Source organism: Gossypium arboreum, chromosome 13, assembly GCF_025698485.1.
Source record: "Gossypium arboreum isolate Shixiya-1 chromosome 13, ASM2569848v2, whole genome shotgun sequence".
Classification (NCBI taxonomy): Eukaryota; Viridiplantae; Streptophyta; class Magnoliopsida; order Malvales; family Malvaceae; genus Gossypium; species Gossypium arboreum.
In genome coordinates this window covers 126,941,956-126,960,550 of record NC_069082.1, presented here as the reverse complement: position 1 = coordinate 126,960,550, position 18,595 = coordinate 126,941,956, and the positions used below count along the sequence as shown (strand labels likewise).

Sequence of the window (18,595 nt, the reverse complement as noted above, 5' to 3'; positions counted from 1 at the left end):
GATCACACTTAACTAAAAAAAATCGCTACGGCTCTCTATTTTTAAATAAAACCCCAGATTTTGCAAACTCAAAATTTTTTTTGGTAGCAATTGCATTATGGCGAGCTCTTTAAATGATTTTTTTTTCAATATTTGATGCCACATTAGATGGTCCAAGGCAATATAAGAGAGGTCGAGAGATGAGCCAGTGGTACTAAAAAAAGTGCATTGTAAGAATCATTTTTCGAAAAATGTCACATAAGTTTATCTTTAACGATTGAAGATTGAATAAGGTTTTTCTTAATAGCCTCTCATTTCTTTTGGCTAAAACAAGATTGAAGAACATCATGCTTTCAAGATCTCTCATACAGAATCAATCAAACCTTTAACCATAACAAAGTTTATCTCAAAAGAAAGTGAATAATCATAAAGATAACAAATCAAGGACACAAGGACCCATTGATTGTGCCAAATCATAATGTCATGACCACTACCTATGTTTCATTGAAGACCTTTTTTGAGCAAGTTGATACCCCTCTTGAATGCTTCTCCAAATTCGAGTTTAAGAATTTAGCATTGCAAACTCTAAGCACGAAGATGAGGGAAAGTAGATGAGCCCAAAAAGTATCTGAATTAGAAAATAACCTCCAAACCCATTGGACTAGAAAAGCAACGTTAAAATTCAAACATACAATTTAAAATTCCAAACATATTCTAAAGGAGAAATTAAAATTTATTGTAAAATAATAATTAAAAATTTGGGTACCATATCTGCCAGCCTCCCTGTGCCTGGATACAATCTTTTTTTGGTTGGTCTATTTTCAATAATATTTTAATATTAGTATTTATGGCAATGTATCTAACAAAAGAATAAATCTATCGTTGACCAATTAATCTAACAAATAAAATTAAATAAATTTATACATACTTAAAGGCTATTGTTATATTTTCTGGAATTAAGTGAATAATTTATCAAATCAACTTTAATATCGGACTGAATATTAAAAAATTAATATTATTATCTTTAGATATTAAAATATATAATTTTTTTATTAAAAACAGTATTAAATTGAATAAAAATAACACAAATATCATATTAAAAAAATAATGTCAAACTCAGATGACAAATGAATTATTAAGCAATCTAAAATTTGTAGTTTTTCTTTTTTAACTTTTGCATTTAGAAAAACACATTTGAGCGGAATAACTTTTTTATTGGAATAAATAACATTTTTAACACTTAAATATCTAATGTATAATATTTATATTGAATATACTATTATTTTTATATTGAAATTTATTTTATTTTAATATCTAAAATATAATTTATACATATTTAAATTAAAATTTACAAATACTTTATGTTAATTATTTAAAAATATTTAAAATTTATGTTTTATATAAAAATAAAATGTCGATTGATTATTATCAGGAGGGCATTATCACGCTAAATCTAACTTTTAAAAACAGTTTTCCACTAACATGTTTTAAAAAGAATATTTTAAATTCAGACATGAATAGGAACCCATGTAATTACGTGTCCCTTGTATGATATTTACCCAATCCAACCGCCCCCAAAGAATAATACTGGTAACTCTTCAGAGTAAACTTAATCTCACAATTCCTCCTTTTTTTTTTTTAATCATAGTTTTTGGGGTATTATTGATTCCCCATTTGCTTTGTGTTGGTTTCCCTTTTTGGTAAAATTGGATCGCTGCATTTTCTGGCTGAGATTCGGTCTTAGATCTGATCCCATTGACTAAGATTTTACTTCTTTTAGAACGAGATAAGATGCCCCTATAAACTATAATGTGATATTGAGCAATGGGTTGGGTAAAAATCCGAATTTAGATTAATTTTTAAAGTTTGGGTCGGATTAATGGGGACTTGTTTTAGCATTGAAGAAGAGCCGGACCGATCTCTCAGCAACCCTCCAGGTTACACTTCTTGTGATTTTCAACTCTTGTTTTAAGTATTATGCTTATGTTTTTATGCTTTTATGGTGGTTTGGTTTTCTTTGTGTTTTCTTTTTACTTCGTTTCCCTGCTCTCGGTGTTGTTGTTCTATTTGGAACTTTGTGTGTTGATTGGTAGAAGTTTATTAGGCTTTTTACATTGTTCAATGTTCACAGATGGCGTTTTCTGGTTTTGATTTGTGATTGTGATTCATTTGAGGTTGCAATTTTGTGAAATGGTGTTAAATTGGAGAGTTGTAGTGTGGAAGATTTTAATCAAGATGATTGCGGGTTTGTTTTTCATAATTTAGTTCACAACTTGTTATACGCCGTACATTTGAAAAAAAAAAAAAAAACTAAAATCTATTGCAGAGAACTAGAGAATCATGACGGTACGGGTGTGTTTGGTTGAGTGGGAAAGAGAGAAGGACGGAAAAGGAGAATGGAGAAAAGAAAAGAAAATGAACTTTTGAGTGGAAAAGTGAGAGAATCATGATCCTCTTTTATTATTGTTGAGGGGAGGCCGACAAATTCCTCAACAAGTCAGGATTATTCTCGGTCAAAGTTTTGTCTCCTAATTCTGCGGAGAGCCCGACTGCCTCAGGCAGGATCAAGTGGTAACATACTTGCCCATTGTTGCCATTTAAGGTGCATGGGTTCAAAAACTACTAAGCACGGATGCTCATGTCCCCTTGGTAGGTGGTTGTACACCATGTATGGTCCAATCTTATGAGGTGCTCTTGCCCTATTAACTTGCTGCCTTAAGCATTCAGGCTCTTTGTAGAATCAGGAGAGAAAAACTTGTCTAGGGACAATACGATCTATTGAGGGATTCGTTGGCTCCCGACAGATTATACTTTGAAGATTTTCCCATAAAGAGTCGGCCTCCATTCAACAATTTTAATGCAAAAAAGTAAATTGTTTCAAATTAAAATGTTAATAGGAGAGAACATGAGAGAGATGTTATTTAAATGTATTAATTTTTTAAAATTTATATTCTTTCCATCTCATTTTTCAATTCTATCAAGTAATGAATAGAATAAAAAGTATATTTTCTATCATTCTACTTTTCTAGTTTTTCCATTTACGATCTTTTTTTATTTTCTTTTCATCTTATCAAGCAAAGCCTAATTGTTTAGGTAGAATTTGAACAACCTGTAGAAGGTTGAACTCAAAGTTGTTTTCATTTATGTCATGTGTGACCAATCTTTTCTAATCCGCATTATGGAATTATTGAATAAGATGGATGTTGATGTTCCATGCTTGCAATATTTCTTTATTATGAACAACTTCAGATGGAGGACATAAAACTTCTGCATCCTCAAGAAACCAGGAAATGGCGAACTCACCTATAACCAAAACCCCAAGCTTCATTGCTTTGACGGCTAAGGATGTCAAAGATCTACGGCAGAATCCCGGATATAGCAATGTTGACATATTCTCATATCAAGAGATGAGGTTAGCTACAAAGCAATTTCGGCCAGACTATATTCTCGGTGATGGTGGCTTTGGGGTTGTTTACAAAGGAGTAATAGATGGGAATGTGAGACCTGCTTACAAATCTACAGCTGTTGCTGTGAAGGAGCTTAATCCCGACGGATTCCAAGGTGACAGAGAATGGCTGGTAATCTCCTTGTATAGTTTAATCGGCTTCTTCATGTAGTTCTTTTAATTTGAAGTGGTGTTGTTTCATATCTACATATATGCATACATAGTCTTTCAAGTCTGTTAATTTTTGTTTTTGTTGACTTAGGATAGCTGCCTTGGGTTAGATAAAAAAAGAAGTATTGTTTAAGCATTAAATTAATGTGTTATATAGGTATGTATATATTTTTAGGCTGGTGAATGTACTTGAGAGGTCCCTCTATTATATGGACCTGATCAAATTAGTACCTCTACTATTAAATGGATCAATTTGATTTCTGTACTATTTTAAAAGAATCAAATATCATTTAAAAATATCATTTAATAGTATTTACTATTTAAAATATCATTTATTGTTTAACAGAGTTAATATCTTTGAAGTTTTTATGGTTTTGTAGATGAAATCTTTTGTCTGGAATTAAATTGCAATTGAGAAAAATAATTTTCAAGACATTTTTTATACAGTAGATGTTAACTCTTTTACAATTTGGATTTCTTTGATTCTTTTTAATAGTATAAGCACTAAATTGATCCATTTAATAATAAAGTGACTAATTTGATCTAGTCCTTATAGTACAGGGACCTCCCATGTACTTTAACCCGTTAGGCATATACAAAATTTTAAAAGATTGATCTGGTTTTTCATATTATTTTATATTTGAGAAATATTTCATCTAGAAACAGCTGTTTATGTTACTATTTCTCATTTTATGGATACATACATGATTCAACAACAATTAGTCAAGCAATAAATGGGACCTGAAAAAGAACTTTTATCAAGTTGATATGTTAGATTATTGTGTACCTTCCTTTCTTTCATCATTTAGAATAAATGTTCAAGATCTTTTTGTAGTTTGTACCTCAATCTTTGTTTTTGCAGGCTGAAGTCAACTATTTAGGGCAACTTAGCCATCCAAATCTCGTGAAGCTAATTGGATATTGCTGTGAGGATGAACATCGGCTGCTTGTCTATGAATACATGGCCAGTGGAAGCCTCGAAAAACATCTTTTTCGGAGTAAGTAGAAGGGAAAAAAAGTTATTTGAAGTCTACGTTTACGATATAAATTACACTATGAAGCTTTTAGATAACAACATATGCATTAACACGTCTGCAAGCGGATTGAGATGATGCAAGTACCGTGTACACTTTCGGCTATACAAAAAATGGAAGCATTTTTTATTTACTGTATTTATTATTGGTTGTTAGGGGTTGGTTGTAGTTTGACATGGTCAAAAAGAATGAAGATTGCTTTAGATGCTGCAAAAGGTCTTGCTTTTCTCCATGATGCAGAACGACCCATCATATACCGTGATTTCAAGACATCAAACATCTTGCTAGATGAGGTTAGTCATCATTTCTATGTTATTCATCGGTTGGCTGTAAATTATCGAGTGCATGCTATTTATGGGATCTTTATGAATAGGAAGACGGTAAAAGTACCATAGAGGCTCTTGTACTAGGAGTTGGATTGTATTTTGCTTCCTCTACTAAAAAAGTGGCAAATTAGTTCTTATAAGCTAGATCAAGGAGCAAACTAGTCATTTTCTTAAAAATTCTATCAATTTCTTTTGTTAAAAATTGGTCCTTGTATATTAACATGATGTGCATGTTACTGGTCAGTTATTCCATCAACCATGCAAGTTTTTAGCCATACAAATGGATACAATTTTTAATAGAAAGGATCAATGTGCTCCTTGTTTTAACGTACAGAGACTAAATTACCAATTTTTTTAGTAAAGGGAGTAAAATGCAATCCAACTCCTAGTACAGGGGCTTCTATGTTACTTTTACCGAGGAAGAATAATAAACTGGTATATGATCACATATGACTAGATCTTTGGAAGTTTTAGTTTTTATTTCTAAATATGCATTGTAACATGTAGGACTTCAATGCAAAGCTCTCGGACTTTGGACTCGCAAAGGAGGGACCGATGGGAGACAAAACTCATGTGTCAACACGAGTGATGGGCACATATGGATATGCTGCTCCCGAATATGTGATGACCGGTTAGTAATTTAATTAATTGTTCTGTTCCAAGGCAACTGAAAATCTTCATCATTGCAAAATAAATTAGGTACATTCCTAGTCAATTAATAGTAGTTTTTCTCTTAGACAAGAGCTTAAAAACTCGACTGGGGTTTCGTGGTAATTAACATTATGTTTGGTTGAGTGGAAGCTGGAAAGTAGCATATTCGGAGTTTCCTTTCTCTTGTTTTCATAGAACATATACCTGGTGTTGCGGTAGCATACATCTTGATATTCCCGAAAATGCAATTTACACTATGTGAAATCATATGACAAAAGTCTACTAATTTTCGAACGATTTCAACTTTATTTTCACAGTCAAATGTTTGTGTTATAGAGCAGTTCTGTGATGGGTAAAAGTACCATAAAGACCCTTGTACTAGGAGTTGGATTGCATTTTGTTTTCTTTTACTCAAAAAAATGGGCAAATTAATTATTGTACATTAAATCAAAGAGTAAACTGATCTTTTTGTTAAAAATTTAATCAATTTCTATAGTTAAACACTGGTCTCACTATATGTTGGCGTGAGGTACATGTAGCACGCCATGCGTAATTGTTTGGTTATTTTATTAGTCACACTTGTTTTTAACAGCAGAAATGGATGAAATTTTTAACAAAATGGATCTATTTGCTTTTTGATCTAACATACAGGGACTAATATATCTATTTTTCGAGTAAAATAGGCAAAATACAATTTGACTCCTAATTCAAGGGCCTCTATAGTACTTTTTATCTTCTGTGGTGCTCTTCTTTTGTTAAATCCTTTCATAAACTTACTCTTAATGTTTAAGTTATGTCGGTCCTAAAACCGATAAAGGCTAACCAAGTTGCAGTACTTGATATGACCAGGCCATTTAACGGCAAGAAGTGATGTTTACGGATTCGGAGTAGTGTTACTCGAAATGCTCCTTGGAAGGAGAGCAATGGACAAGAGCAGGCCTAGTCGAGAACATAACCTAGTCGAGTGGGCTCGTCCTCTCTTAATCCGTAACAAGAAGCTTATGAGGATCTTAGACCCTAGAATGGAAGGCCAGTACTCAGCTAGAACTGCAATGAAGGTAGCCAATTTAGCATACCAATGCCTTAGCCCAAACCCAAAAGGGAGGCCTGTAATGAACCAAGTGGTCGAACTACTTGAGACTTTCCAGACAAAAGCGAGAGATGAAGAGACAATGATTAACAGCGGGGGCAGTGGCATAACCCTATACGAAGCTCCCAGTAAGTCATCCCCTCACTCCGGGAACCCCGCGAGAAGCGAAAGTCATAGAGAAACGAGTGCAGCACAAGGAAGCAAACTGGAAAACGAAAGAAGCAAGAGTGAACTTCCGAAAGAGGTTGATCTTTACGATCCTCCGAGTTTTGAAGCCGAAGAACCCACCAAAGGTTGAACATGTAGAAGGAAAAAAAAAAGGGTGGAAACCTAAAACTTGCAGTGCAAGTAAAGTTGTGTCAACTCTCCAATGGAAGGTAGGTTTGTTGTATTCTATTATCTGTTTTTCTTTTTCTTTTAAATTAACAGTAGGGTTTTTCTTTCAAACTTTTGTGTTTGAAGAAGAAGCTGCAAGTTGTAGTTTTTGTTTTTTTCACCTTCAATATGAAAATTTTAATTTAATATTCATTTTCCTCTGCTATCCATCAAATTCATGGTTTATATGTACAGTACAAATCTCTTGACTGTTTCCAGCTTATTTTTGCATGGTTATGCCTGTTTAAACCAGTTAAGGTGTTTCTACTTTATGAACTCGCTGACATTCTCGATAGAGTTAGAAGATAAAACTCAGATCAAAGATGATATGAATTAGTCGCTATACTATATATGCCTTTGCTGGAAAAATGATCAAATTAGATTTTGAATGTTAGATGGAAGAGTAAAACGGTCCATGTATTATATTTTAGATTGCATTTTGGTATCTCAACTTTTACATTTTTATTCAATTTGGTTTCTACTCGTTTATTTTGAACCAATTGAGCCTCAACCTTTAATTGTTAACGTGATACTATTTTTTTTTAAATTTCAAAGAAAAAACATAAATAAAAATCACAAATTTCAAAATTATTTCATAAATTTTAGAATTATACTTTTTATTATGAATTTTTTTTATTTTTAAATTTCTATAATACTTAAATTATTTTTCGACTTGAAATATACAATAAAATAATGTCATGTCAAGAAAATGGATCAAATTGAATAAAGATATAAAGATTGATAATTAAATTTGATATTATACTTAATATAAAAATATCAAAATAAATCTTTAACGGTATAATTTTAACTCAAAGTCAAATGCATAACCTAATCAGAAACTGTTATGATACTTTTATCGTTTCTCGATAGACCCAAAACACATCAATATATATATATATATATAATGTTGAATTATTTGGTAGGTGATTGTATTATTCGTAATCGGAGCTCTAAAGATAGTTTTGCCTTTTTTTTTTTTCATTTAGTTGTCTTAATAATTGAAGTCTCTTAGAATATAAAATTGTGTGTATATTATTAAATAAATTCCTATCAAAATCAACACTAATTTTTGTTTGATGCCAAATACGTAAGTATTTTAATGTGTTGTTCCATACATTACCACCCAAAATCATCATTTTATTCTTCTTTGTTTTTTTCAAGCATATATTAAACCAGCTAATTAAGTGCATTGCTGCTAAGAAAAAAAGAAAATGTGGAAGCTCAAGGTTTCTCAAGGGGACGATGAACATGGACTCAAATCCTTCAACCAACATATCGGCCGACAGTATTGGGAGTTCGATCCCAATCTCGGCACGCCACAAGACCGGGCTCGAGTCGAATTGGCTCGAAACCACTTCACCAGTAACCGGTTTCGAGCCAAGCAAAGCTCTGATCTTCTAATGAGGTTTCAGGTGCCTTATATCGATTGCACATTAATTCTTCTTCTTCGTCGTCGTCATCGTTAATATGCATGTATAGGTTGTTTTTGTGGTAGTTTGCGAGGGAGAATTCATCAATAGGCTATGAAACGAAGGTGCCTCTTGCTAAAGTCAACAACTCTTCTGGAACTGAAGAAACGGTGAAGATGGCATTACGAAAGGCTCTCGGATTCTATTCGACTTTACAATCGCATGATGGGTTCTGGCCGGCCGACTATGGCGGCCCTTTGTTCCTTCTACCAGGATTGGTACCTCATTTTCAATTACATTTATGCATGCTAGCCTTCTTTTTTTTTTTTTTTTTTTTTTTGTAAATATGCTCCAAAGTCATTATACATCCTACATTTAGAATTTAATTTCTTAACTTTTGAATTTAAATATATGAAAAGGATAGGAGATTGGAGCATATTTTAACTTTTTCCTTCATTTCCTTTTAAACAAAATTTGGTTAAAAATTTTAAATTGATCTCTAAATTTTAAAATATTTTAATCGAATCTTCAAAATAATCAGATAGAAAATATTAAATCAAATATAACTGAATATATAAATAAATTATAAACCTGTGTGTATTTATCATTATTAATAACTTTGGACCTAACATATTAAAGATGATATATTTTACGATTATTAACTCTGTGTATTTACCATTATTAATAACTTTGGACTTAACATATTAAAGATGTTATAACTAGAACATACTTTAAACTATTTATGAATTACCTAAACTATTTATGAATTATGGTAAATATATTTATAATTTAATCTCTATATTTTAAATATGTAGAAGTGGTTATGCTGTTTGGTTGTTGGTACATAAATTTGGATAAATTAAGATGGATATTGCAATCATCATTTAACTTATCTGTAACCTAAGAATTTAAATAACTTTATTGAAAACGAGGTTCCATCAATCAACATTACCTTTCAAATAAACTTAAACAGTCCCCTCTCATTATGCCTTTATATATATATATATTATATGCATTGGTACGTTTGAAATCTATAATTTTATATATCAATATATGGTAAAATTATATTTTGACCACCTAAAATTATAAAATTTTGATGTAATCTTTTAATAAATGTAAAGTTATAAGTCAAGATAATAATAAAGTTAGCATTTTAAGTCTATAATTTAAGATCCCAAAAATATTAACGTGCTTAGACAGACCACCGGGCATTGACAAAAAATTAGGCCTATTTGATAGGCTCGACTCTAGCCCAGCCAAAAAAATGGGTTTAAAATTTTATTCAAGCCAGGTCCGAATAAAAATACTAAAACTTGAGCCTAGCCCGTCCTATTAAAATTCTTTTATATAATTTTAAAAAAATATAATACATCAAAATTACTAAAAGTATTAAAATAAATGTTTCTCAACAAATTGTAAATAAATTAAAAAATCTTTATACTTAAATAACACTAACATAAGCGCAACTTAATAGGCAAATGCCTGTAAAATAGTAGCAAATTAAACAATAAAATAAGAGTTATACAATATCCAAACAATAACAATAAAATCAATTAAACAATAAATAAAATCAAAGTAATAGTGAAATGAAAGCAAAACAATCAAAAATCAATAAGAAAATAGCATATTTTTCTTTTCTTTTTGCAAATATGGGTCGAACTAGGCCCAACCCAAAAAAATTTTATCCGAGGCTTGACCCATTTTCTAAACATGCTTTATTTTTGTCCAAACCCTCTTACTTTTTGAACGGGCCTTCGAGCCGAGTGGTCCGACCAATGTACAGATCTAGCTTGACGTCTAGTGCATATAATCACTTTTGCCCTTATAGTGTACTAAATAATAATCAATAGCTATATACTTAATATCACAAAAGGTTTCATGCAAATTTATTTTTAAATATATAATGTTGAATTACTTGGTAGGTGATTGGGTTGTTTGTAACCGGAGCTTTAGACATCATCTTGCCATCCCAGCATCGACAAGAGATACGTCGCTATCTATACAATCATCAGGTTTTGTTGATAAACATTATTGGCATTTGTTTAGTTGAGATATAAAATTTGAGGGAAATGAAAAGTTTAATGGGTGTGGGAACAGAATGAAGATGGAGGATGGGGCATACACATAGAAGGGGACAGCACAATGTTTGGAACAGCACTCTCATATGTCACCTTAAGGTTGTTGGGAGAGACAAAGGATGGTGGGAATGGTGCTATTGAGAATGCAAGGAATTGGATCCTCAACCATGGTGGTCTCACCTTCATTCCTTCTTGGGGCAAGATGTGGTTTTCTGTAACTCTCTCTTTCTCTTTTATATATATATATATATATATATATATATATACACATATATATTTTCCGTTCCAAAGTCATGTTGGATTTGAGATTAATCTCTATTGAATCGGGAGTGCTAGTGACATGACCTTCCTAACATGTGCATTTCTTAGGAATTTAAATTCATGCTATTATCCATATGGGGGAAATGTTGTTACCACCTCAATTAACAATTTATTAGTTATATATATAAAGATTATGATATACTCACGAGTGGGTTAAAAATATATTTATTAAGCATTTATATAATAATGAAATAAAACTTTAGTTGAAATGATAGAGTTGAAGATTTAAAAATAATAGTGTTTAGTTCACGCCTACCATGTATAGATTTTATTGGTTTTTATGAAAATTTATTTATTTTAAATAAAAACTTAGTAATAATTTACTTTATAAATAGAAGGGTTAATATAACTTTTAGTCCCTAAATTTGACAATTAAGTTTACTTTGGTACCTAAATTTTTTTGTCCACTTTGGTACTTGATCTTGACAGCTAAATTCATTTTGGTCACTGAACTTGGCAAATGTAAAACTTTGATGACGCAACACTTTTATATTTTGCCATGTCATCACCTAAAATTTTAAATATATATATTTATTAAAATTTTCAGGTGATGATGTGATAAAATCTTAGAGTGCCACATTATCAAATCTTGATGAAATCCAAGTTCAAGTATAAAAAAGGACCTAGTTGTCAAATTTAGATACCAAAGTGGACTTAATTGCCAAGTTTATGGACTAAAACTTATATTAACAGTAAATAGAATGACTTCTAATTATTTCCCAATTGAGTTAGTATTTGATTAACTTGAAAGATAAACTCAATCAGAAATATTATGCATATTGTTGAGGGGGGTTGGTTCTCTTATTGGGAGAAGTACTACTGTCCTTTGAGTTGTTGATCGGACCCTCAAAGAGTAGAGGTATTGTGCCCGAGGTGTCTATACTTTGTTTTAGCCTTAGGTTTTATCTTACCCATTAAGACACTTTAAAGACATGGGTTCAAACCTTACCAAGGCCAAATGCTAACAATTTCTTTAGTGGATTTGTAGCTCCTGCATGCCAAATTCTGTGAACTTGTTTGGGCTCTCCTTGGAGCAAGGAGACAAAACCCGAGACTAAAATTGAGTATAGACACTTTGAGTACAATACTTTCACTGTTTAGGGGTCCAATTGCCTACTTAAAGGATAACACTTCAAATATATACACATATTTGTATATGTAATAAGGTAGCTAGCTGATGGTGATGATGTGAGTTGAATTTGACCGATTGAGGTGCTGGGAATATACGAGTGGAGTGGGAACAATCCATTACTACCAGAACTATGGCTACTGCCCTATCGTTTGAACCCCATACACCCAGGGCGGATGTGGTGCCACAGTCGAATGGTGTATCTGCCGATGTCCTATTTATATGCCACCAAGTTCGTAGGCCCTATCACTTCCCTTATTTTGTCGCTCCGTCGTGAACTCTATCCTCTTCCTTATCATCTCGTTGATTGGGATTGTGCTCGTTATCTTTGTGCCAAGGTACCCTACTTTTTCATTTCCATTTCATTACAATGCTATCACAAGGTCTTAGCTCAATGATAAGGTTGAGATTCTGGGGACTTTAAGATCTTAAATCCGAATCTCATTATACGAGGGAAAAGACAAATGGGGGCAGGCAATAGCCTTGCCCCTCAAATGGTAAATTTGTCATTTAATCTCTTAAAATTTTATGAGATTACATATTAGTATAATGATAAAATTGCACTATGATCTCCAAAAATTATGATTCATCTCTGAGTTTCCTAAAACAATTTTTTGACTTCACCGTGTTACCATAAATTCTATTTTTGTTTCTATTATTAACATTAATTATATGATAAACAATGTTTTGGCAGGAAGACCTATATTATCCACATCCCATTATACAAGATGTATTATGGGAATGCCTTGAAAAAGTAGTAGAGCCTGCTTTAAAGAAATGGCCATTGTCTAAGCTAAGGAAAAAGGCTCTTCACACTGTGATGCAACACATCCACTATGAGGATGAAAGTACTAATTATATTTGTATTGGCCCTGTCAGCAAGGTTAGCAGCTATTTGCTCCAATTTAATTTAATTACTTGTACATTAGTCATATATATAAAATATATATATATATATATATATATATATGTATGTCTGTGTGTGTGTGTGTGTTGTGCATTGCAGATCCTGAACATGGTATGTTGTTGGGTAGAGGACCCAAAGTCAGAGGCATTCAAGTGTCACCTTTCAAGAATTAAAGATTACCTTTGGGTTGCTGAAGATGGCATGAAAATGCAGGTTTATACATATACTCAATTACATTACCCTATGCTTTTTCCCACTATTTTTTCCTAAAGTATTCATGTTTAAAATTATATTCAATTTAATAAATATATTTATAAAGAAATTAATATAATTTATTAATAAAATTTTAATTGAATGGTAAAATAAAATGTTGAAAACTATAAAAGCTTAGATTCAAATACTATTACGATGCATTTATATTTCTATTTTTATTACACGACACCAAATTTAATAATGAGTTTGATATTAATAGTGATAATTTCCTTTGTAATTTTGTCATTACCAAATTGAGATGATATTTAATGGACTCGTGACATCAAATTCAATTTAGTAAAGATAATTTGTTTCGTAAAGTAAAATATATTTGTTAATACTCAACTGAGTTGATACCCAATTGTCTCGTAATAATAAACTCTTACAATATCTATGTATGTATGTATAGATGAAGAAATTTATGTACGATGCAGGGATACAATGGATCTCAATTATGGGACGTTGCTTTTTCAGTACAAGCAATCATGGCAACTAACCTAGTGGAGGAGTATGGTTCAATGCTTAAGAAAGCTCACAGCTTCATCAAAAACACACAAGTATATATATATATACACCATGATTAAAATCTAAAATCGATTTTTTTTTTCGCTATAACATTGTCTAAATTGGAGAATTATAATTATAGTAATTGTGTTAGTGTTGGATTAATTAAAAGGTAAAAGAAAACAGTGGAAATGGCCTTAATCTATGGTATCGTCACGTTTCTAAAGGAGGATGGCCTTTTTCAACCCCGGATAATGGTTGGATCGTCTCCGATTGTACTGCGGAAGGGTTGAAGGTAAATATTTTATCGGTGAGAAAGATATTACATGCTTAAGCATATTTGAATTTATGGTTTTTAAATTGTTGCAACAATCAATAATATTTGAATCAAATTGGATTGACCGATCAGACTGGTTGGATCAAGAATTGGTCGGAGTATCGATCTAGAGAATAGCTTTGAACAGATTAGATTGGAAACTGGTATGGGCCAGTTGGACCAACTAAAAACCTGGTTGAACCAGTTAAATCGGGGTTTTTTAAAAATTTTTAAACATTTTATTTGAATTTTTAATGATTGTTTTAATCAAATCGATCCATGAATAGACAACCTAACTAATACAACCACCATCTGATTTTAAAAACATTGACAACTACAATCAAGCTAAAACCCAAATCAACCGAATTGATATATAGAGGAAAAATGTAAGAGGCTTTGGCTGCTTCAAAAGTTTTAAATCTAATTTAAAAAAAATTTAATTTGAACTCAAAATTTTTTGAAAATTTTAATCAGATGGAAGACTTAATGTCAAATTCTGCCATTGTTGATAGAATTAAGTAGATATTACTTATATGATATTGGGTGATTTATTTGGTGCAGGCAGCACTTTTATTATCAACAATGCCATCCTACAGAGTAGGTGAAGAGGTCATAACACCAGATCGATTATATGAGGCTGTTAATGTCATTTTATCTTTACAGGTAATCGATATAAGCCCAAATATTGAAAAGCTTGAGTTCAATTGATCATCTATTTTTAAATTCAAGCTCGATTTAAAATAAAATTGAGCTATAATTCAAATTTAAACTTAATTAAATTTCTTTATCAATTTTGATACTCAACTCAAACTTGAGCTCAACTAAGCTTGTATATATTCAAGTTCGAGCTCGACTTAATAATTAAGCTTAAGGTTAATAAACGTAATTTAATAATATAAAACATATTTAAAAAATATATTAAAAATGAAAAGCTCGATAAGACTCGGGAGCCGTTCAAACTAAGTATAACTAAGCTTGAATTCGACTCGGCTCAATAATTATCAAATCAAGTTCAAGTTTTTTTTAGTCAAACTCGATTAGCTTGTAAGCACTACTATCTCATTTACACCCAAATTTGAATTATACTTGTCAAATAGGTGAGTCGTGTTGGTTTTAGTTCGGATCAATATGCAATCGAATTTAAATTTGTTGGATCATTTTCAGTCCAAATAATTTTGAATTCAGACTGTTTCAAATTTAGATAATTTCAGGCTCAAGTTATTCTGGGTTTAGTTTTTTTAGTCAAGTTTTTGGGTCATCCTAGGTTCAAGCCATTTTGGGTTTAGATTACTTCAAGTTTAAGTCATTTTTTGTTGATATCATTTTTGGATTTAGGTTGTTGACTTTTTTATGATCAATCGAGTTGGATTGGGTTTTAACTCAAGTTTTCCTATTCAAATCGAATATTTGTATATACTACTGACATCCAATTCCTACTACTACCTATACTTGTAAACCTTTAGATCAAAGGATAATACGCATTTAAACAAGCTCATACCACTTTCTCTTGGTTGCTACAACAGCAACAATACCAATTAAATTAAAGCTCAATTAAAAATTCAACCATATAAACATATTTATTTACCATTTTTGCTTGTTCTTAATTCACAGAACAACAGTGGTGGTTTTGCATCCTATGAGCTCACCAGATCTTATGCATGGTTGGAAGTAAGCCTTAATTCATAATTTTTCATCCATTTATATGTGTGTATATGAACGATGGTTTATTTTATTTGAGATTTCTTAACTTTTTTTCTCCTATATTTATATTGCAGATGTTAAATCCAGCTGAATTGTTTGGAGATATAATCATTGATTATCAGTATGATCCAAAAATATGTCTCTTTTTTCCAAGTTTCCATTTAGCATATAACATTTACCTCGTTTGTCATCTTGATTTTAATCCTTTATTTTGATCACTTTGACTCAAAATATTCAAAATTTGGTTAATTTACTTTTCTTTGGATAGAATAATTTTCTAAACTGTTAAATTTAACAGTAATGACACAGTAGCATGCGTGACGGTTTGCATGTAATTCATAAAAAATTATATTATTTCAATTAGTTTTTTGTCCAACAAAATATAATTTGACTAACGTGAGAGGCCAAATTTATGATTCTGATTGCTATTATGGTTTAACTCTAAAATCAATGAAATTTGATGATTTTAGGTATGTGGAATGCACTTCAGCAGCAATTCAAGGCCTCAAATTATTTCAAAAGCTGCATCCAAATTACAAAAACAAAGAAATACAAGCTTGTATTAGCAAAGCAATCAATTTCATTGAGAGCATACAATTACCTGATGGGTCATGGTATCTTTTCTTCACACATTACTTATTTCATTATCATATCTAGAGATTTGTTCTATAAAATTAAACATATAGAACAAACAAGATATTCATATTTCACTCGAATCAATATATATAGGTAAAAGTACTATAAAAGTTATTGTACTAGAAGTCAGATTTCATTTTGCTTCCCATATTAAAAAAATAAGTATACTAGCCCATGTATGCTAGATCAAAAAGTAAATTGGTCCCTCTATTAAAAATTACATCTATTTCTAATATTAAAAAAAAAATCTCCATATGTTAGTATGAAGTACACGTGGCACATCACGCATAACTGTCTGGTTATTCAGTTAGCTACACCAATTTTTAATAATAGAAATGGATGAATTTTTAATAGAAATGACCGATTTATCCCTTAATCTAATGTATAGAGACTAATTTATTTATTTTTTAGTAAAAAGGAGTAAAATGCAATATGACTCTTAGCACGAGACATTCATGATACTTTACTAATATATATGTTTCTTTAATTCCTTGCACCTGAAGCGATATAACGGCTCTAGTACTTAAAATGCCCGAAATTAACACTTGTGATGTTAAGGTATGGGTCATGGGGAGTGTGCTTTGTGTATGGAACATGGTTTGGGATAAAGGGATTGGTGGCTGGTGGAAGGAACTATCACAATTGTGAGAGTATAAGAAAAGCATGCGATTTCTTGTTGTCCAAGCAAATACCTTCTGGGGGTTGGGGAGAAAGCTACCTTTCTAGTCAAAATAAGGTGAGACACATCACATCATATTTTTTTAATATTTTTTATATCATATGAGTTTAATAGATGAAAGTATCGTGGAGGCATTTGTATTAGGAATTAAATTGTATTTTGTTTCATCTACTAAAAAATGGGTAAATTAGTCATTATATATTAGATCAAAGAAAAAAATGGTCCTTATGCTAAAATTTTCATCCATTTTTATTATTAAAAATAAGTTTTTGTATGTCAGCATGAGGTACACGTGGCAGGCTAGGTGTAATTGCCTAGTTATTCTGTTAATTACACCAGTTTTTAATAATAAAAATAGATGAAAATTTTAATAGAAAGGGTCAATTCACTCTTTGATTTAATATTAAGGGACTATTTTGCTTATTTTTTGAGTAAAAGACGTAAAGTGTAATCCGCCTCCTAGTACTTGAGTCTTCATAATACTTTTATAGAGTTCAATCACCATTCATAAATAATTTTGCTCAAGGGTTTTCATCATCTCAAGTCTAAAGGTTTAGCTTATATTTTGGAAGGGTTTGAACAAAAATGTTATATTTGAAAAATGAATTTGGATTTTGATTATTCATTTATAAATAAGGATAGTAAAACTTGAATCTCATGTTTCCAACCGGGCTGAGCTGATGAATAGGTGTACACAAATTTAGAAGGAAACAAGTGGCATCTAGTGACAACTGCATGGGCAATGTTAGCTTTGATTGAAAGTGGACAAGCTGATAGAGATCCCACGCCATTGCACAGTGCTGCCAAGGTTTTGCTCAATTCTCAGTTGGATAATGGAGATTTCCCACAACAGGTAAAATGTTATGATATTAAGTAACATGTTTATATTTATATAATGCATTAAAATCTATGAAATTAAGCTATTGTGGAGGTTCTTACATTAAGAGTTAAATTGTATTTTTTCCTTCTATTGAAAAATTGAGAAATTAGTCCATATACATTAGATCAAAGAGTAAACTAATTTTTCTGTTAAAAATTCTATCTATTTTTACTGTTTAAAATTGGTTCATGTATGTTAGTATGAGGTGCACATGGTACGTCATGTGTCACTATCTAGTTATTTTGTCAGCCACACTAGTTTTTAATAGTATAGATTGATGAAATTTTTAGCCGAAAAGACCAATTTACTTTTTAGAGATTAATTTAATCATATGTTTGTTTGTTTATAATTTTACAGGAGATAATTGGAGTGTTCAATAAGAATTGCATGATAAGTTATTCATCCTACAGAAATATATTTCCCATATGGGCCCTGGGAGAGTACCTCAACTGTGTATTACTTGCCAAATCCAAGTAACTGAAGAAATCCTGTACTTGACTTTTCAAAGAAGGTAAAGAAATAAAAAGATGGTCCCGTGTGATGAAATTAACACATTTTATGAATTCATATGGCAGATTTCATAAATTAAAAAATATTGATTAAATTCCAAACCAAGAGAATTGATCTAAGGTTTATAAATTAGGGTTGAGAAAAAAATCGAAAAGTGATTCGAACGGATGATTTTTATTCATAAATTAAGAAATCAAGTTTA

The 18,595-nt window shown here is 31.2% G+C and overlaps 2 protein-coding genes across 2 annotated transcripts; both read left to right on the top strand.

Moving 5' to 3' along the window:
- The first annotated feature begins 1,476 nt into the window (after positions 1-1,476).
- LOC108465258 (probable serine/threonine-protein kinase PBL17) lies at positions 1,477-7,246 on the top strand. Its single transcript, XM_017765580.2, has 6 exons — positions 1,477-1,916; positions 3,229-3,557; positions 4,458-4,593; positions 4,786-4,922; positions 5,463-5,586; positions 6,456-7,246. The coding sequence occupies exons 1-6, from the start codon at positions 1,859-1,861 to the stop codon at positions 6,992-6,994; spliced, it is 1,323 nt and encodes a 440-aa protein (XP_017621069.1). The 5' UTR covers positions 1,477-1,858; the 3' UTR covers positions 6,995-7,246.
- An 856-nt stretch (positions 7,247-8,102) lies between these two features.
- LOC108465255 (cycloartenol synthase 2-like) lies at positions 8,103-18,360 on the top strand. Its single transcript, XM_053024344.1, has 16 exons — positions 8,103-8,483; positions 8,567-8,758; positions 10,403-10,492; positions 10,578-10,772; positions 12,092-12,346; positions 12,703-12,891; positions 13,015-13,128; positions 13,602-13,724; positions 13,844-13,966; positions 14,549-14,650; positions 15,599-15,655; positions 15,763-15,809; positions 16,159-16,302; positions 16,883-17,060; positions 17,692-17,856; positions 18,241-18,360. The coding sequence occupies exons 1-16, from the start codon at positions 8,283-8,285 to the stop codon at positions 18,358-18,360; spliced, it is 2,295 nt and encodes a 764-aa protein (XP_052880304.1). The 5' UTR covers positions 8,103-8,282.
- The last annotated feature ends 235 nt before the right edge of the window (positions 18,361-18,595 follow it).

Coding starts and splice junctions, on each gene's coding strand:
- LOC108465255 (XM_053024344.1), top strand. CDS start 8,283: ATGTGGAAGCTCAAGGTTTCTCAAGGGGACGATGAACATGGACTCAAA. Junction 10,493..10,577: donor GCTATCTATACAATCATCAG/GTTTTGTTGATA, acceptor GTGTGGGAACAG/AATGAAGATGGAGGATGGGG. Junction 13,725..13,843: donor GCTTCATCAAAAACACACAA/GTATATATATAT, acceptor ATTAATTAAAAG/GTAAAAGAAAACAGTGGAAA.
- LOC108465258 (XM_017765580.2), top strand. CDS start 1,859: ATGGGGACTTGTTTTAGCATTGAAGAAGAGCCGGACCGATCTCTCAGC. Junction 4,594..4,785: donor CGAAAAACATCTTTTTCGGA/GTAAGTAGAAGG, acceptor ATTGGTTGTTAG/GGGTTGGTTGTAGTTTGACA. Junction 5,587..6,455: donor TCCCGAATATGTGATGACCG/GTTAGTAATTTA, acceptor TGATATGACCAG/GCCATTTAACGGCAAGAAGT.